The sequence below is a fragment of the Bufo gargarizans genome, chromosome 2 (genome assembly GCF_014858855.1).
Source record: "Bufo gargarizans isolate SCDJY-AF-19 chromosome 2, ASM1485885v1, whole genome shotgun sequence".
NCBI classification, from domain to species: Eukaryota; Metazoa; Chordata; class Amphibia; order Anura; family Bufonidae; genus Bufo; species Bufo gargarizans.
In genome coordinates this window covers 87,917,393-87,933,566 of record NC_058081.1, presented here as the reverse complement: position 1 = coordinate 87,933,566, position 16,174 = coordinate 87,917,393, and the positions used below count along the sequence as shown (strand labels likewise).

At 47.5% G+C, this 16,174-nt stretch overlaps 1 protein-coding gene across 1 annotated transcript in view; it reads right to left on the bottom strand.

The window, feature by feature from the left end:
- CDS2 (CDP-diacylglycerol synthase 2) overlaps positions 1-5,258 on the bottom strand; it is a 59,218-nt gene extending 53,960 nt beyond the window's left edge. Inside the window, exon 1 of the mRNA XM_044283112.1 lies at positions 5,117-5,258. Coding sequence (XP_044139047.1) covers positions 5,117-5,161 — 45 coding nt within the window. The 5' untranslated portion in view covers positions 5,162-5,258. The remainder of the gene's footprint in view (positions 1-5,116) is intronic.
- Between the last annotated feature and the right edge of the window lie 10,916 nt (positions 5,259-16,174).

The window sequence follows — 16,174 nt, the reverse complement described above, 5'->3', positions numbered from 1 at the left end:
CTTTAGGTGTTGCACAAGAGTTATTGGCAAATGGGGATGAAATTTGAGAATTTCATTTTTTTGCCTAATTTTCCATTTTAACCCATTTTTTCCACTAACAAAGCAAGGGTTAACAGCCAAACAAGACTGTATCTTTATTGCCCTGACTCTGCTGTTTACAGAAACACCCAATATGTGTCCGTAAACTACTGTACGGCCACACAGCGGGGCGTAGAGTGAAAGGTGCGCCATTTGGTTTTTGGAAGGCAGATTTTGCTGGACTGGTTTTTTGACACCATGTCCCATTTGAAGCCCCCCTGATGCACCCCTAGAGTAGAAAGTCCCTAAAAGTGTCCCATCTAAGAAACTACACCCCTCAAGGTATTCAAAACTGATTTTACATACGTCGTTAACCCTTTAGGTGTTGCACAAGAGTTATTGGCAAATGGGGATGAAATTTGAGAATTAAATTTTTTTGCCTAATCTTCCATTTTAACCCATTTTTTCCACTAACAAAGGGTTAACAGCCAAACAAGACTGTATCTTTATTGCCCTGACTCTGCCGTTTACAGAAACACCCCATAAGTGGCCGCAAACTGCTGTATGGTAACACGGCAGGGCGCAGAAGGAAAGGACCGCTATATGGCTTTTGAAGGGCAGATTTCGCTGGAATAATTTTCAGGTGCCATGTCACATTTGAAGACACCCTGAGGTACCTCCACAGTGGAAAACCCCAAGAAGTGAACCCATTTTGGAAACTACACCCCCAAGGAATTTTTCAAGGCATGTAGCGAGCACTTTGACCCAACAAGCGTTTCATAGAATTTAGAAATATTTGGCTGTAAAAAGGAAAATCTTAATTTTTTACAAGAAAATGTCTCTTTAGGCCCACATTATTTATTTTCACGAGGGGTAACAGACTAAATTACACCCACAATTTGTTACCCATTCTCTCCTGAATATGGCAACACTTCATATGTGGCCGTAAACTGCTGTATGGGCACACTGTAAAGTTCAGTGTACTGATAAGCATCACCTGATGTATTCCGTATCCTACAAATTTTATATATATATATATATATATATATATATATATATATATATATATATATATATATATATATATATAAGCAAAGTTCTAGTCCCCTTTTGTAAAATAACACCCGTCAAGGTATTCATCTAGGGGTGTAATGAGAATTTTTAGCTTTGTTATGGGTTTTATTAGAATGCCAATTGAAATGTGGAGAAACGGGAAACTAGAATTTTTACCAGCATACAGTTTCAAGGGGGTGTTTTATAAAATGATCAAAGGGGGTTTAGTTAAAGTCAACAGAGGTGTGGTAGATTCTAAAGCAATCTTTTATGCAAAGACCCGGCTTTGAGGGGCACGTCTCACAATAATGAATTGTGTCTTTCCTGATTCCATTTCTGGAGCATACCCGACACCTTTTTTGTGGCCTTCTCCGTGTCTCTGTGGGGGGAACTACCCCAGGGAAATGCTGTCCTCGTATTATTCTGCTCTCACTTCCTGTGGCCCTGCTCCCTTCCCCTTCCTGTTCCCCAAATAAAAAGTTCTTTATTACTTTTTCTTGAAAGTGCAGGAATTTTCCTCTGTTTCCTGCACTTCTGTAAATTACAAAAGCATTATAGAGGGCAATTTGCGTCAGGTGCAATGCCAATTTTTTATACCATGCCCGAGTTTTGCGGAGGGCACTGTATGGTTGCAGTACCTGGTCTGACAGATCCACCCCTCCCATAAACTTATTATAGTCCTGGATGCACACAGGTTTGGGGACTGATTCTGTGGATCCACGAACTGGAACAGGGGTTGATCTGTCGGCATGTATGGTAGTAAGTACAAAGACGTCACGCTTGTCTTTGTACTTAACAAGCATCATGTTATCATTGCAAACTGCCCTGCTTTCCCTCACTCTTATCCTTTGGTCTATAAAATTTTTAGGCAGATGTTTTTGGTTTCGTCGGATAGTACCGCATGCAACAGTGTCTCTGGAAAACAGGCATTTCAGTAGTGGGACACTTGTGTAGAAGTTGTCAAGGTACAAGTTGTACCCTTGACCTAGCAGGGGGTGAATCAAGTCCCATACGATTTTTCCTGCTATTCCAAGAATAGGGGGGCACTCTGGGGGTTCAATTTTTGAATCTTTTCCCTCGTAAACTCTAAATTTATGGGTATAGCCACTTTGGCTTTCACATAGTTTGTAGAGTTTGATGCCATATCTGGCCCGTTTGTTGGGCAGGTATTGGCGAAAATGCAGTCTGCCCTTGAAGTGCACAAGGGATTCATCAATGGACAGATGCTTTTGGGGGGTGTAGACTTGGGCAAACTTGAGATTATAATGATCTATAATGGGCCGAATTTTGTATAAACGATCGTATATAGGATCATTAGGGGGTGGACAATCTGCATTATTGTTATAATGTAGAAATTTCAGGAGACTTTCGAATCGGGTCCTTGACATAATGGTGCGGTATAGTGGTGTGTGATGTAGAAGGTCATTACTCCAATATGACCGTAGTGATGGTTTTTTAATTATCCCCATATTAAGTATTAGACCCCAAAATTTTTTCATCTCCAAAGGGGTCGTGGGAGTCCACTGAAGGGGTCTTGCATAGTATGAGTTGGGGTGGGCAGCTAAAAATTGATTCGCATAAATATTAGTTTGCTCCACCATCATGTCTATCAATTCATCAGAAAAAAAAAGGTGGAAGAAATCAGCTTCCGTGAACCCTGCAGTGTTCACATGAATGCCTGTAGTGGCCGTAAAGTCCGGCAACTGAGGTACAAAGTTAGTAGCAGAAGTCCAGCTGGGGTCATTTGTAGAAGCTGATGCGCTGCTAACTCTACTGCGTCTGTGAGAGGGTTCGTCAATTGATGAATCAGAAGAAGAGCTATACACAAGAAAAGATTCTTCTTCTCCACTGTCAGCGTCAGACTCTGAGGCAAGTATTTCATAAGCCTCCTCGGCGCTGTACACCCGTTGAGACATTTTGTAAAATTTATATATATATATATATATATATATATATATATATATATATATATATATATATATATATATATATATATATATTCAGGAAAAAATTGAAAAATAAAATTGTGGAGCTTTATATTACTGGTAAAAGATAGAGGTTCGGAGGTATGGGGGGGGGGGGGGTTGAAACAGAGTATTTATAATCAGGGACAAGTACGGACGTCCCCAATATTTTTTTATAATTTTTTTATTATTATTTTTTTTTATTTTTTTTATTTTTTTTTAATTTTTTTATTTTTTATTTTTTTTTTCAATAAACGTCTAACTTACCCTAAAATAAGAGCTCTAACCCTAATAACACCCTAACTAACCCTAATGATTTGCCAAAAACAGGTATGGATGACAGGGACTGGGATGCTGATGTACTGTCACTATTGGCAGACAGCACACAGGCACAGGGTCACAGGGGACTAATAAGTGGGTGATGAAGGGCACAGGAAACAAATGAGGGGTGATGAGGATCACAGGGGACAGATGAGGGGCACTTTTGGTGTGTGTGTGTGTTTTATCACAGGTCTAACTGCACTGCCTCCAACTTCTCTGACTGAAATGACAGGATCGAAGTTGAGAGATAGCGTCCTGTACATAACTCATTGTGATTGGTCCACAGTCAGGACCAATCACAATGAATTATGTTCAGACAGCTATTTCTCATCTCCGATCCTCTCATTTCAGCGACAGCCGGGTGCCTGAAGAGGAGGAGATGTGTGCGCGCATGCGCACACGCATGATATCGCTCATGTGAACGAACGGGATCTGCGGCGGTGATCTGCAGCCGGGACCACAGCTGATCGGTCCCTGGCTGTCAAGGGGGAGATGTTTGGTCCCTGATACAGCACGGTAATATGCGCATCAGGTGCGCGATCTCGGCAGGGGAGCATTTAAATGAACGCCGTGCATGTACGGCGTTTTGCGTTCTGGCACAGTTTTCCCCGCCGTACATGCACGGCGTTCTGCGCTAAGGGGTTAAGGCTACTTTCACACTCGTGTTTAGTGCGGATCCGTCATGGATCTGCACAAACGCTTCCGTTCAGATAACACAACTGTCTGCATTCGTTCAGAACGGATCCGTTTGTATTATCTGTAACATAGCCAAGACGGATCCGTCTTGAACACCAAAGAAAGTCAATGGAGGACGGATCAGTTTTCTATTGTGCCAGAAAAAACGGATCCGTCCCCAATTCCCCATTGACTTACATTGTGTGCCAGGATGGATCCGTTTGCCTCCGCATCATCAGGCGGACACCGAAACGCTGCAGGCAGCCTCCAGAGCAGAATGGTGACTGATCGGAGGCAAACTGATGCATTCTGAGCGGATACCTTTCCATTCTGAATGCATTAGGGCAAAACTGATCTGTTTTGGACCGCGTGTGAGAACCCTGAACGGATCTCACAAACGGAAAGCCAAAACGCCAGTGTGAAAGTAGCCTTATAAGCCAAAAACAAACTGAGCAGTCTTGTTGCAAAAGCCAAAGGCAGGTAATCTGAACTGCTTCTGACAAAACACTGTATAACAAAGGGAAGGAAAAAAACTGATCCGTTTTGGACCGCTTGTCAGAGCCCTGAAACGGATCTCACAAACAGAAAGCCAAAACGCCAGTGTAAAAGTAGCCTAGAGGGTTTTTTTTTAAAGGAAGGTTGCACGGATTGCCATGGATCCAGCTCCTGCAAATCCTAGCCATAACCTGTGACCGCGGGGGAGCCACATCAGCCTGACCGGTGACGGCCACCGTGGAAAAGGTCAGGAGCTGCTTTTAAAGAGCGCCTCTCAGGTCTGACTCCTAGATGGGGGGTCCTGAGCTGAAGACCCCCTCTACTGACGACCATGAGCAGCAATAACATCTGGACAGTGGTCACCGGTGAGAACTTCTGCTGACCCCTAATTACACCATACAATGCACTGCCCTGGAGCCCAGCAGTGATGTCTGTCTGCATCTGGTCCCACAGGGAGGAGAGGGGAGAACCCTGTCCAAGGAAAGTCGCATCACGTGACATGAAACGCACAGCACAAGCAGTCTTCTTCTAGGGAGATGCTGACAGGATGTCACCCAATGGATGTACCGCTGCCAGCCTCCCCTATGTACCTTCTCGTCCAGCTCCCCCGTCACCCGGTGCCTCAGCTCCGTCATGCTGCAGGGCGGACGCCGCCTTGTATTCCGCTAGGACTGTAACGTGCAGAGATGTCCGGGACCCTTGTTTACTTGCAGTACCGCTCCCCGACCTCCTCCGCCGTCTCCTGAGCGGCAGCGCGCCTAGCGGACACACGCGCCGCCATCCTCACCCCCATTGGACGAAGCCGTAGCCAAACCCCGCCCCTATTGGCTGACAAGGAGAGCGCGCACACAGCGTATAATGAGCGGTGGCTACATGACCACGCCCATTGGCTAGACCACGCCTTTTGTGATGACGTCATGCAGCCTGTATATAATGCTGGAGGTTCCGCTCCCTCCTAGACCTGAAGTGCGCAGCCTGCTGGGGGCAGATCCCGTCATAAGCTGCAGGTTCACTGAGGAACCTAGTGGAGGCGCTGTGGCTGTATTTGTCTATAGGTCTCACTCTTCAAATCTATGGTGGGCAAAAAGTGGGGCTGGTGAGTCGCTACTGGTTACCATACCGATCTTACTAGCGCTAAGGGCTCAAGCACACAGATTTTGTGTCCGTCCCGTTTTTTTTTTTTTTTTATGGGCCCATTTCCACATACGTGCTGCAAAAAAACCTGGAAATTACTCCGTGTGCATTCTATGTCAGTATGGCCACAGTCCATTCCACCAAAAAATAGAACATGTTCTATTCTTGGCATTAGGAAGTAACATGGATGTCATCTGTTTTTTTGCGGATCCGTGTTTTGCAGACGGCAAGATACATACAGTCATGTGCATTAGCCCTAAAGGGAACAGACGATATCAACCTGTGCCCCTGTGTGTGTTCTTCTTTTGTCAGGGCTCTGGGTAATGCAGTGTCTGACTGCTCAGGATCTCTGCACTCACTGAAAACCATCAGCTGTGAGAACATCACAATCCTCTACTAGTACTAGAAGAAGGCGCAGATATGTGCTGGGGGGCAGGGTGCAAGCTCCTGAGTGTGGAGAACATCCAAGAAGCTACCCCCCCCCCCCCCCCTCTCCTCCTGGAGCTAAGCTCCCAACACAATGACTAGATGGAGCATGCAGCAGGGGAGACTAATGCCGCACACAGGCGACACCGCCAAGTCCTGATATAGGGATGGTTTAACCACAGCCCCAACACAATACTTAAAGAGGATGCCCACTTTCTGGCTACTATTGACCAATGTGTATGTAAGATGACTATGGCACTTACTAATAATAGTCTTTGTTGATTTTATGTACTGTTTGCGGTATATCCTCTCACTGGGCAAATCTTCTGTGCTGTCCTCATAGAGGTTCTGTCTACAAGATGGCCGCTACTGGAGCGTCATGTGACCAGACACATCGCTCGGTCTTCTCCCTTCTAACCCACTGCACCAGCACTAAATTCTTAACAATGCAGGCGACAGGTGCAGTGTATTTGAATGGAGGACATATTAGATGGAGGCAATTTGCCTGGTCACATGACCCTCCATTTTATGGACAGGACGTGCATGTGGACAGCACAAAAGACTTGGCCAATAAGGAGCATATCTTAGGTTATATTAGTAAGGGCCGTATGGTTATCTTACATACACGTTAGTCAGCAGTAGTCAGAAAGTGGTTAACTCCTCTAGATGACACCTTCCCCCATGTATCAGTATTGCTCCCACCTGCAGGTGGTAGGAGACATGAGATGAGTTTCCCAATAACGATCATCAGCTTATGGGATCCTGGTTAGGGGGTGAGGGGGTACTAGGGCTGGTATCTGGAACAGTCCCTCTTCATCAGGAACCGATGTAGAAGGCCCATGCACCATTGGTAACTTCCAAAACTGCCAGCTGGGAAATACAATTTCATATACAGTATGTACTAATTGATATGGAAAATGGTTTTCATAGGATCACAAGAGACACTGGTTCTTGCTGACCAGGCTCATATGTCCATCCAGTATCAAGGTCTTGCTGGAAGATCCCATCTGCCCCAGGGAAGACATGTATGGGTGTACGTCATCTGCAAGGATGGATTCATCCCGAAGTTGGTTGACAGTGACGTCCATATGGATTAGTGGGCGCAGAGAAAGCAATGAAAACATTCCCCAGACCATAACGCTACCACCACCAGCAATGGTTGAGACGGGTTTGTTCTCTGCACCGCCTATGTCCTCAGAATCTCCTCCTTTCACCAACTATAGATTGCCGTAATCTCATGATGCGCAATGCCGGTATAGTGTTCCCTCCCTGTGCTGGCATCAGTCTTAGGGAAAGAACTGCGCATGCGCGAGCTCGCGGCAATCTATAGTTGAAAGGAGGAGATTCGGAGGACATAGGCGGTGCTGGTCTCCTTTACAGGCGGGCGTGGCTGGGCTCCACGAAGGTTAGTACAGCCCCTTGGACACATACAAGACTAATTTACATATCTATAAAATCCTTTTTTAAAGAAATTAAAAGCACACAGCCCTATAGGAGCGGTATATTGCAGACATGCTAGCGGCAATCTAGCCGTGCATGTCCGTATCTCTATAGCCCAAAACTTGATGACAGAATCCCTTTTAAGGGGATAACCCCTCAATCTTAGCCGTTTTTTTTAAATCCATGGCTTGTTTATTATAACTGTCCTCTGATTTATTTATGCGCGCCAATCGCCTGAATTGGCCATAGGGTACAGCACTTTTCACAGCTGTCAGGGGATAACTAGAATAATGCAATAAGAATTGGTTGCCGTGGGCTTTCCGAAACCCTCGGTCACCAATTCTCCATTGCTCACGTAGATGAGCACGTCCAGAGACCCCAGTATATCCCCTCCAAATTTGTAAGTAAAGCGTATGTTCATATCATTCTCCCTATTCAAGTGGTACAAATTGCTTAAATGTGTGTTCAGTGCCCCGCCATACGATGAACACATCGTCTATAAAACGCAGATATGTCTGTATATATTTAATGTAAGGGTTGGACAAAGAATACACATCTATCTTCGAACCGTGCCAGGTACAGGTTGGCAAACGTACATGCGACCGGAGTGCCCATCGCGGTACCAATATTCTGTTTAAACCACGCATTCCCGAAGCATAAAGGCATTATTTTTCAAAATTAATTCCAGACCATTTTTGTTGAAACTCTTAAAGACCTCACTTTTGTCAGTATTTTCTAGAATTTCCATCACTGCTAGAATGCCTCTATCCTGGGGGATGCGCGTATAAAGACACTCCACATCCAGGGACACCAAATGAAACTCCTCCCGCCACTGGAAAGAGTCCAGTGCCTGGAGGAAGTCAGATGTGTCCCTAAGATGTGAGGGTGACATTTTTACTAACGGTCTCACTAGCCAGTCTATGTATCTGGAGATAATGGTTCGATCACTGACCCCACCCCAGAGACTATTGGTCTCCCGGGGGGGTGGGTCAGCGACTTGTGGACCTTCAGGAGTGTTGCAGAGCTTCAAGGTATACCCTCAATATCTTCACTTTAAATCCCCTTGTAGCTGAAGAAACAGGTCAGTTTTCAAGAGACAATTTCCCCAGTGACTGGACGACACACAGTTTGGGAGTCAACTGACTTTACTAGGCATGTGCACCTGGTTTCAAACCTCCAACAGCCTCATTTACATACAATACATAGATTACTATGGTGCAAGGAGAGGTGGGGTCAGACAATAGCAAGGGCTGATGGGAGGTTGAGGGGGGGGGAGAGGTACAGACAAGAAAGACATTCGATAAGTGGCGATGTTTGCCACAATGCTCCCCAAGAACCAAGCCGGCATACACAGTCTGATCCCAACGGATCGGCTTGGGGATGTCCGGAGGAGCGCTCACAGATTACTTTTCAAGTTCAGTTTGTCTGGATAACCCGTCGGTGTTGCCATTTTGCTTCCCAGGGCGGTAGTGGATGGTAAAGTCAAAAGGCTGCAGCGCCAAACTCCAGCGCAGCAGCCTGGCATTGTCTCCGGACACCCTGTTCAGCCACACCAGCAGGTTGTGATCTGTGAATAAGGAAAAGGGTTGTCCATACAAATAGGGCTGCAGCTTTTTAAGGGCCCACACCACGGCCAGGCATGCTTTTTCTATGGCGGCATAGCTTACTTCCTGGGGTAAAAGTTTTCTGCTTAAGTAAGCCACTGGATGCTCGCCGCCATCTTCTCCGACTTGGCTCAGTACTGCCCCCAATCCAAACATAGAAGCGTCTGTGTGGACAAGAAAGCATTTACTTGGATCAGGGGCGGCAAGTACATGTGCATTCACAAGAGCCATTTTTAGTTGCTGGAATACCTGCTCACACTCTGGGGTCCAGACTACTATCTTAGGAAGATTCTTGCGGGTCAAATCGGTGAGGGGTTTGGCCAGGGTACTGTAGTTGGGTACAAATGTACGGTAGTATCCTGCGGTACCTAGGAATGCCAGTACTTGAGTTTTGGTACGAGGGGTTGGCCATTTGGCTACAGCCTCTACCTTAGCCGGTTCAGGTTTTTGTTGGCCACTCCCTACCCGGTGTCCTAGGTATTGGACTTCTGCCATCCCTATATGGCACTTACTGGGTTTCAGAGTTAATCCTGCCTCCCTAATACGGTCTAGTACGGCTCCTATGTGGGTCAGGTGTTCAGTCCAGGAGTGGCTGAAGATCGCTATATCATCTAGATAGGCGCAAGCGTACTCCTGGAACCCATCCAATAGCCGATCCACCATCCTCTGAAAAGTAGCCGGAGCGTTTTTCATCCCGAATGGCATGACCTTAAACTGGTACAGGCCAAACGGGGTGACAAACGCCGACTTAGGGATGGCGTCTTCGGCTAGGGGAATCTGCCAATACCCCTTACAAAGATCTATTGTGGTGAGGTATTGGCCCCTGGCCATTTTGTCCAGGAGCTCGTCTATCCGGGGCATAGGGTAGGCATCGGATACGGTCTTATCATTAAGCCTCCGGTAGTCTACGCAGAAGCGGGTAGTCCCATCCCGCTTCGGCACCAGAACTACTGGGGAGGCCCAAGGGCTTTCAGAGTGCTCTATGACTCCTAGTTGTAGCATTTCTTCAATTTCCTTGCGCATATTATCCTTTACGGATTCAGGTATGCCGTAAGGAGGTTGGCGGCGAGGGGTCTGCCCTGGTGTTTCTACTCTGTGGGTGGCTAACGGGGTGTACCCGGGGAGATTAGAAAAAGTGGTTCTTTTTTCCCTTATTAGACTATGAGCCTGCGCCCTTTCCTGGGGACTCAGCCGTTCACCTAACTGAACCTCTTCCAGGTCCTCTTTCTGGCCCTCTTTCTCTAGGAGGTCTGGGAGAGGTAAATTGTCAAAGTCCTCTGCGGCAGAGGCGCAAATAGCAGTCACCTCTTCTATGCGCTCGTAGTAGGGCTTCAGCATGTTCACATGGAGCATGCGTCTGCCCCCTGCTCCAGCGCACGGGCCGATCACATAGGTGGTATCGCAGATTTGCTCCACCACCTTGTATGGGCCCTGCCAGGAGGCCTGCAGCTTGTCATTAGGGAGTGGCCGTAGGATTAACACCTTCTGCCCGACCTGAAAGCTGCAGTCCCTGGCCCCCTTATCATACCATCTGCGCTGTCGTTCTTGGGCCGCTTGGAGGTTAGTACGTACCGCCTGGGTCAGAGCCTCCAAGCGTTCCCTAAACTCCAGCACGTATGGGACAATAGGGGTACCATTCGTAGTTACCCCCCCCCCCAGTGTTCTCTGATAAGGTCTAAGGGACCCCTCACTCTCCTCCCGAACAATAATTCAAAAGGGGAGAATCCTGTGGATTCTTGGGGTACTTCCCTATAGGCAAAGAGCAAGTGGGGCAAAAACCGTTCCCAGTCTTTTTGTGTCTATGAACGTGCGGATCATCTGTTTAAGTGTTCCGTTAAACCGTTCACAGAGCCCGTTGGACTGGGGGTGGTAGGCGGAGTTTAAGATCGGTTTCACCCCACACACTTTCCAGAGTTGGTGGGTGACCTCTGCAGTGAACTGGGTGCCCCTATCCGATATAATCTCCCGGGGAAATCCCATACGGGAGAATATTCGCATAAGGGCATCGGCTATAGTCTCTGCATGTACATTGGTCAATGCCACTGCCTCTGGGTATCTAGTGGCGTAGTCCACTACGGTCAAGATGTATTTCTTGCCGGAGGGACTGGGTTTCGCTAGGGGTCCTATTATGTCTACAGCTACTCGACTGAAGGGTTCTTCAATTATGGGCAGGGATCTGAGTTTGGCAATATAGTGATCCCTTCTCTTCCCTACCCTCTGGCAGGTATCGCACGTTTGACAGTATTGTCTAATATCCTTTAAGATACCTGGCCAGAAGAAGTTCTGCGTCAGCCGATGTTTCGTTCGGCTGATTCCTAAATGTCCTGATAATGGTATATCGTGCGCGATGCGCAGCAACTCTTGTCTATACTTTCGGGGTACCACTAACTGCTTAGTGGGCACGGGTATGGACCCTGCTACTACCTTCTCTGCATAGCGGTATATGAGACCTTTGTCCCAAGCATATCTCTCTCCCTCCAACCCTCCTTGGTCCTTGTTTATCCTATCTTTATATACCTGCAGGGAGGGATCTAGGGCCACCTCACTGCCAAATTCCAGGGGGGCATCCCAGCGGAGAATAGGAGGGGTGTGTGGCATATTGTTTACCTGAGCCTCAGAGTGATCGGATGGAGCCGTGGTGCGTGCTTGCTGCCGGGTAACAACCGGGTAGGCCTCTTGGATAGTTGGTTGAGGGACAAAAGCAGAGGTGAGCTCCCCCAAGTCGTTGCCCAAAATAACATCAGCGGGTAAATCCTGCATAATTCCCACCTCCCCGTTTCCATGCCCTGCCCCCCAATTCAAATGCACCTTGGCAGTGGGAACTTTGTAAATTGCTCCCCCTGCCACCCGTATAGCTACAGTCTCCGGTGAGGGTGTGCTTAGGCACCAAATGATTTCGGACCAGGGTTAACGTGGCCCCAGAGTCACGTAATCCTTGTATACTCTTCCCCTCCATGTGTACCACCTGGCGGTTGTCTAAGGCGGCTTGTATGGGGTTTACCTCGTGTAGGATCCCCAGAGGCTCTTCTATTGAGGTGACTGTGGATGCTGGGAGCACAGATTCTCTTTGGCAGCAGTGTACTGCAGCCCGATTGGGGGGAGGAGGACCTTGGTGGTTCCAGTTCTGGCGAGGTCGGTTACGTGGGCAGTCTCTCTGGATGTGCCCCTGTTGGTTGCAGGTGTGGCAGCGGATCGGTGGTCGGGTATTGTACCTAGGAGGGTACTGGTTGTGGCTCGCGGCTGGTCGTGGGTGAGCCAAGGTAGTCACTGCTGGCAGAGGGGTGGTAGATCCATACGTGGTCCGGTGTGGTGTGCGTTGGTCTCGTCTGGTGTCTTGGAACTCATCAGCTAGCTTGGCTGCCTCTGGTAGGGTACGGGGTTTGCGATCTCGTACCCAATTTTGCAGTTCTGTGGTTAGTCCATTAAAAAACTGCTCCATTACTATTAACTGGAACATCTCTTCCATAGTGGTGACCCGTGTCGCTTCCATCCACCCCTTGGCTGCTCGTAGTTGGTGTGCCCATTCAGTGTGCGAGTCTTTTGTTTGTTTCTTGATATCCCGGAATTTGAGTCGGTATGCCTCAGAGGTAATGGCATACCGTGCTAGCATGGCTTGTTTGACTTTGTGATAATTCCTGATGTCTTCGTCTGGGACGGTTCGGTATGCCTCTGCGGCGCGGCCTGACAATCTACCTGCCAGCAGGGGTACTTGGTCGGCTGGGCTGATGTCGTGTAGCTGGCACAACCTTTCGAAATCCTGTAGGTATTAGTCAATATCACTTTCTCCTTCTGTGTAATTTTTAAAAGCTTGGTAGGGAATCGTAGCTTTTCCCTGGGTAGTGCTGGTGGGCGCTGGGGCTCTTTCCCCAACTCGCTGAATAGCGTTTTGCTTATCTACAATGTACTCGTGTACATCTGCTATCAGTCTTTCTAGTGTCTCCACGGAGGGGGTGTTTGGGTAAAAAGCTAACCTGCTATTGAGCGCTCTTGTAAATTCCGTTGGCTCTGTCTCCTGTGGAGTTGCCGCAGTGGTCGCTCTGTCCCCCTCCATGAGTTCGGCCACAAGAGTAGCTTTGGTTTTGTTGCTGGCTTTTCTTCCCCTTGCTTCCAATAATTCCTTTAACGTAGTTCGTTTCAATGTTGCATAATTAGTCTCCATTCACCGTTCGTTCGAATGACTGCACATATTCTTGAACTCCGGTATATCCGAATGGCTGTTTCAACGAACTGCTGCTTTGCTGTGCGGTTTGAATCCCGCCGCTTGCCACCAATTGTTGCAGAGCTTCAAGGTATACCCTCAATATCTTCACTTTAAATCCCCTTGTAGCTGAAGAAACAGGTCAATTTTCAAGAGACAATTTCCCCAGCGACTGGACGACACACAGTTTGGGAGTCAACTGACTTTACTAGGCATGTGCACCTGGTTTCAAACCTCCAACAGCCTCATTTACATACAATACATAGATTACTATGGTACAAGGAGAGGTGGGGTCAGACAATAGCAAGGGCTGATGGGAGGTCGAGGGGGGAGGGGAAGAGGTACAGACAAGAAAGACATTCGATAAGTGGCGATGTTTGCCACAATGAGAAAATACCATGTCGGTCTTGTCGGATACATGGGAAACAGTTTTTCAGCTTTATTTTTAGATAGCATGTTCGCATCGACATACGTATGCAGAAAGCTCCTTAACAGCTTTTGTATTTTGAAGGTTGGATCACTCAGTAGTTTTTCATAAGTCAGATTGCCATTGAGCTGTCTGTGGGCCTCTGCCACATAGTATTCTTTACTGAGTAGTACTAGGTTTCCCCCCTTGTCTGCCGATTGAGGGGTTATCCCCTTAAACTAAATACAGCCATGGAAAAAAACGACTGCTGTAGGCCGAAAAACCCACCCATGCCCTGAGCCCCTACAAAAACCAGCGGGACACCCCGCCCCTCGATATTTTAATTCAATGGCTGATATAATTAAAAAGGTCATCAGAGATAACTGGAATATTGTAGCAAACGATACCAACCTGAAAGATTCCCGCCCCTTGATTGCATTTCGGAGGTGCCATACCTTGCGTGACAAATTGGTCCGCAGCCATTTCAAAGAAACAAAAAACTATACTTGGCTAGATGGTTGGTCACCCAAAGGCAATAAAAGGTGCGGCAGCTGCTCTTTTTGCAGGTTCAGTCCACAGTGGTCCTACATATCTTTCGGAGGTATTAACCCCTCTCTGTACCCAGCATAAAATAAATATTCACATCGAATGGTCAGTGCCACTTATTTATTTGTATTTGTGGAATCATGATATGTGTGCAGACAGCCTATCGCACCCCTTATATACCCACTAAGCCAGCTCCCCACACGGGACTTCCTTCATGAGCTACACGCTGCCGACCTCAAAAGTAGTGTTTTCACAGCCTCAAACTAGGGATCGACCGATTATCGGATTTACCGATATTATCGGCCGATATTGAGGATTTTGAACGCTATCGGTTTGCCGATATTCCGATAGCGTATGGGGAACACAGATCGCGCTGCTGACAGCGCTCTCAGTGTTCCCCTTAGCAGCACAGGGGAGAAGGAGCAGTGTCTCCTCCCCCTGTGCTGCTGCTGCCGCTGCCACCAATGAGAGGAGGGAGGAGAAGAGAAGGGGAGGAGCTGTGGCCACTGCGCCACCAATGAAGCTTAATCTCTAATTTATTCATATACAGGAGGCGGGAGCTGCAGAATCACATAGCCGGCTCCCGACCTCTATGAGCTGTAGCTGCGATCTGCGGTAGTTAACCCCTCAGGTGCCGCGGATCGCAGCTATTGCTCATAGAGGTCGGGAGCCAGCTATGTGATCCTGCAGCCAGCTCCCGCCTCCTGTATATGAATAAATGAGAGATTAAGCTTCATTGGTGGCGCAGTGCGCCCCCCTAGCCAAGTATTAGACATTGGTGGTGCAGTTCCGCCCCCCCCCCCCCAACCCCAGTATTAGACATTGGTGCGGTGCAGTTCCGCCCCCCCTCCCCTCCCAAGCCCCGCCAGTATTAAGCATTGGTGGCGCAGTGCGCCCCCCCAAGCCCCCCCAGTATCAAGCATTGGTGGCGCAGTGCGCCCCCCATCCCAGTATTAAAAACATTGGTGGCGCAGTGCGCCCCTCCACAGGATCCCCTCTCCCCTGCTCCTCCGATCGGAGCCCCAGCAGTGTAATGCTGGGGCTCCGATCGGTTACCATGGCAGCCAGGACGCTATTGAAGCCCTGGCTGTCATAGTAAGCTCCATGCTGCTCTGTGCAAAAAGCACAGAGCAGCAGGGACAGTGAGAGCTCCAATTCACCCTGATAGATTTCTATCAGGGTGAATAGGACAAGGGTTCTAGTCCCTAAGGGGGCTAAAAGTTAGTAAAAAATACTTAAAAAAAAAAATAAAAGTTATAAAAATAAAACACCAATATATTAAGTGTAAATGAAAAAGAAAGATTTACAAAAAAAACACTACACATTAACAATAAACATTAATTTTCAGCAGATTTGTGTAGGATTTTTTTTTTTTTTTTTTTTTCAAAAATGAAAATTCCCAGAATATCGGTATAAATTATCGGCTATTGGCCTGAAAGTTCACAAATTATCGGTATCGGCCCTAAAAAAATCAATATCGGTCGATCCCTACCTCAAACTACACCTGTCAGTATTCCTAACTTCAAAAAAATTGCACAGCGACGTGCACATTAGGCTACTTTCACACTGCCGTTTCTGGGTCCGCTTGTGAGATCCGTTTCAAGGCTCTCACAAGCGGCCCAAAACTGATCAGTTCAGCCCCAATGCATTCTGAATGGAAAAGGATCTGTTCAGAATGCATCAATTTTGCTGCATTTGGTCTCCGCTGTGCTTTTGAGGCGGACACTAAAACGCAGCTTGCAGCATTTTGATGTCCGTCTGACGATGCAGAGCCAAACGGATCCATCCTGACTTACAATGTAGGTCAATGGGGACGGATCTGTTTTCACTGATGCAATATGGTGCAATTGAAAACTGATCCGTCCCCCGGATACAAGCGTTTGCATTATCGGTG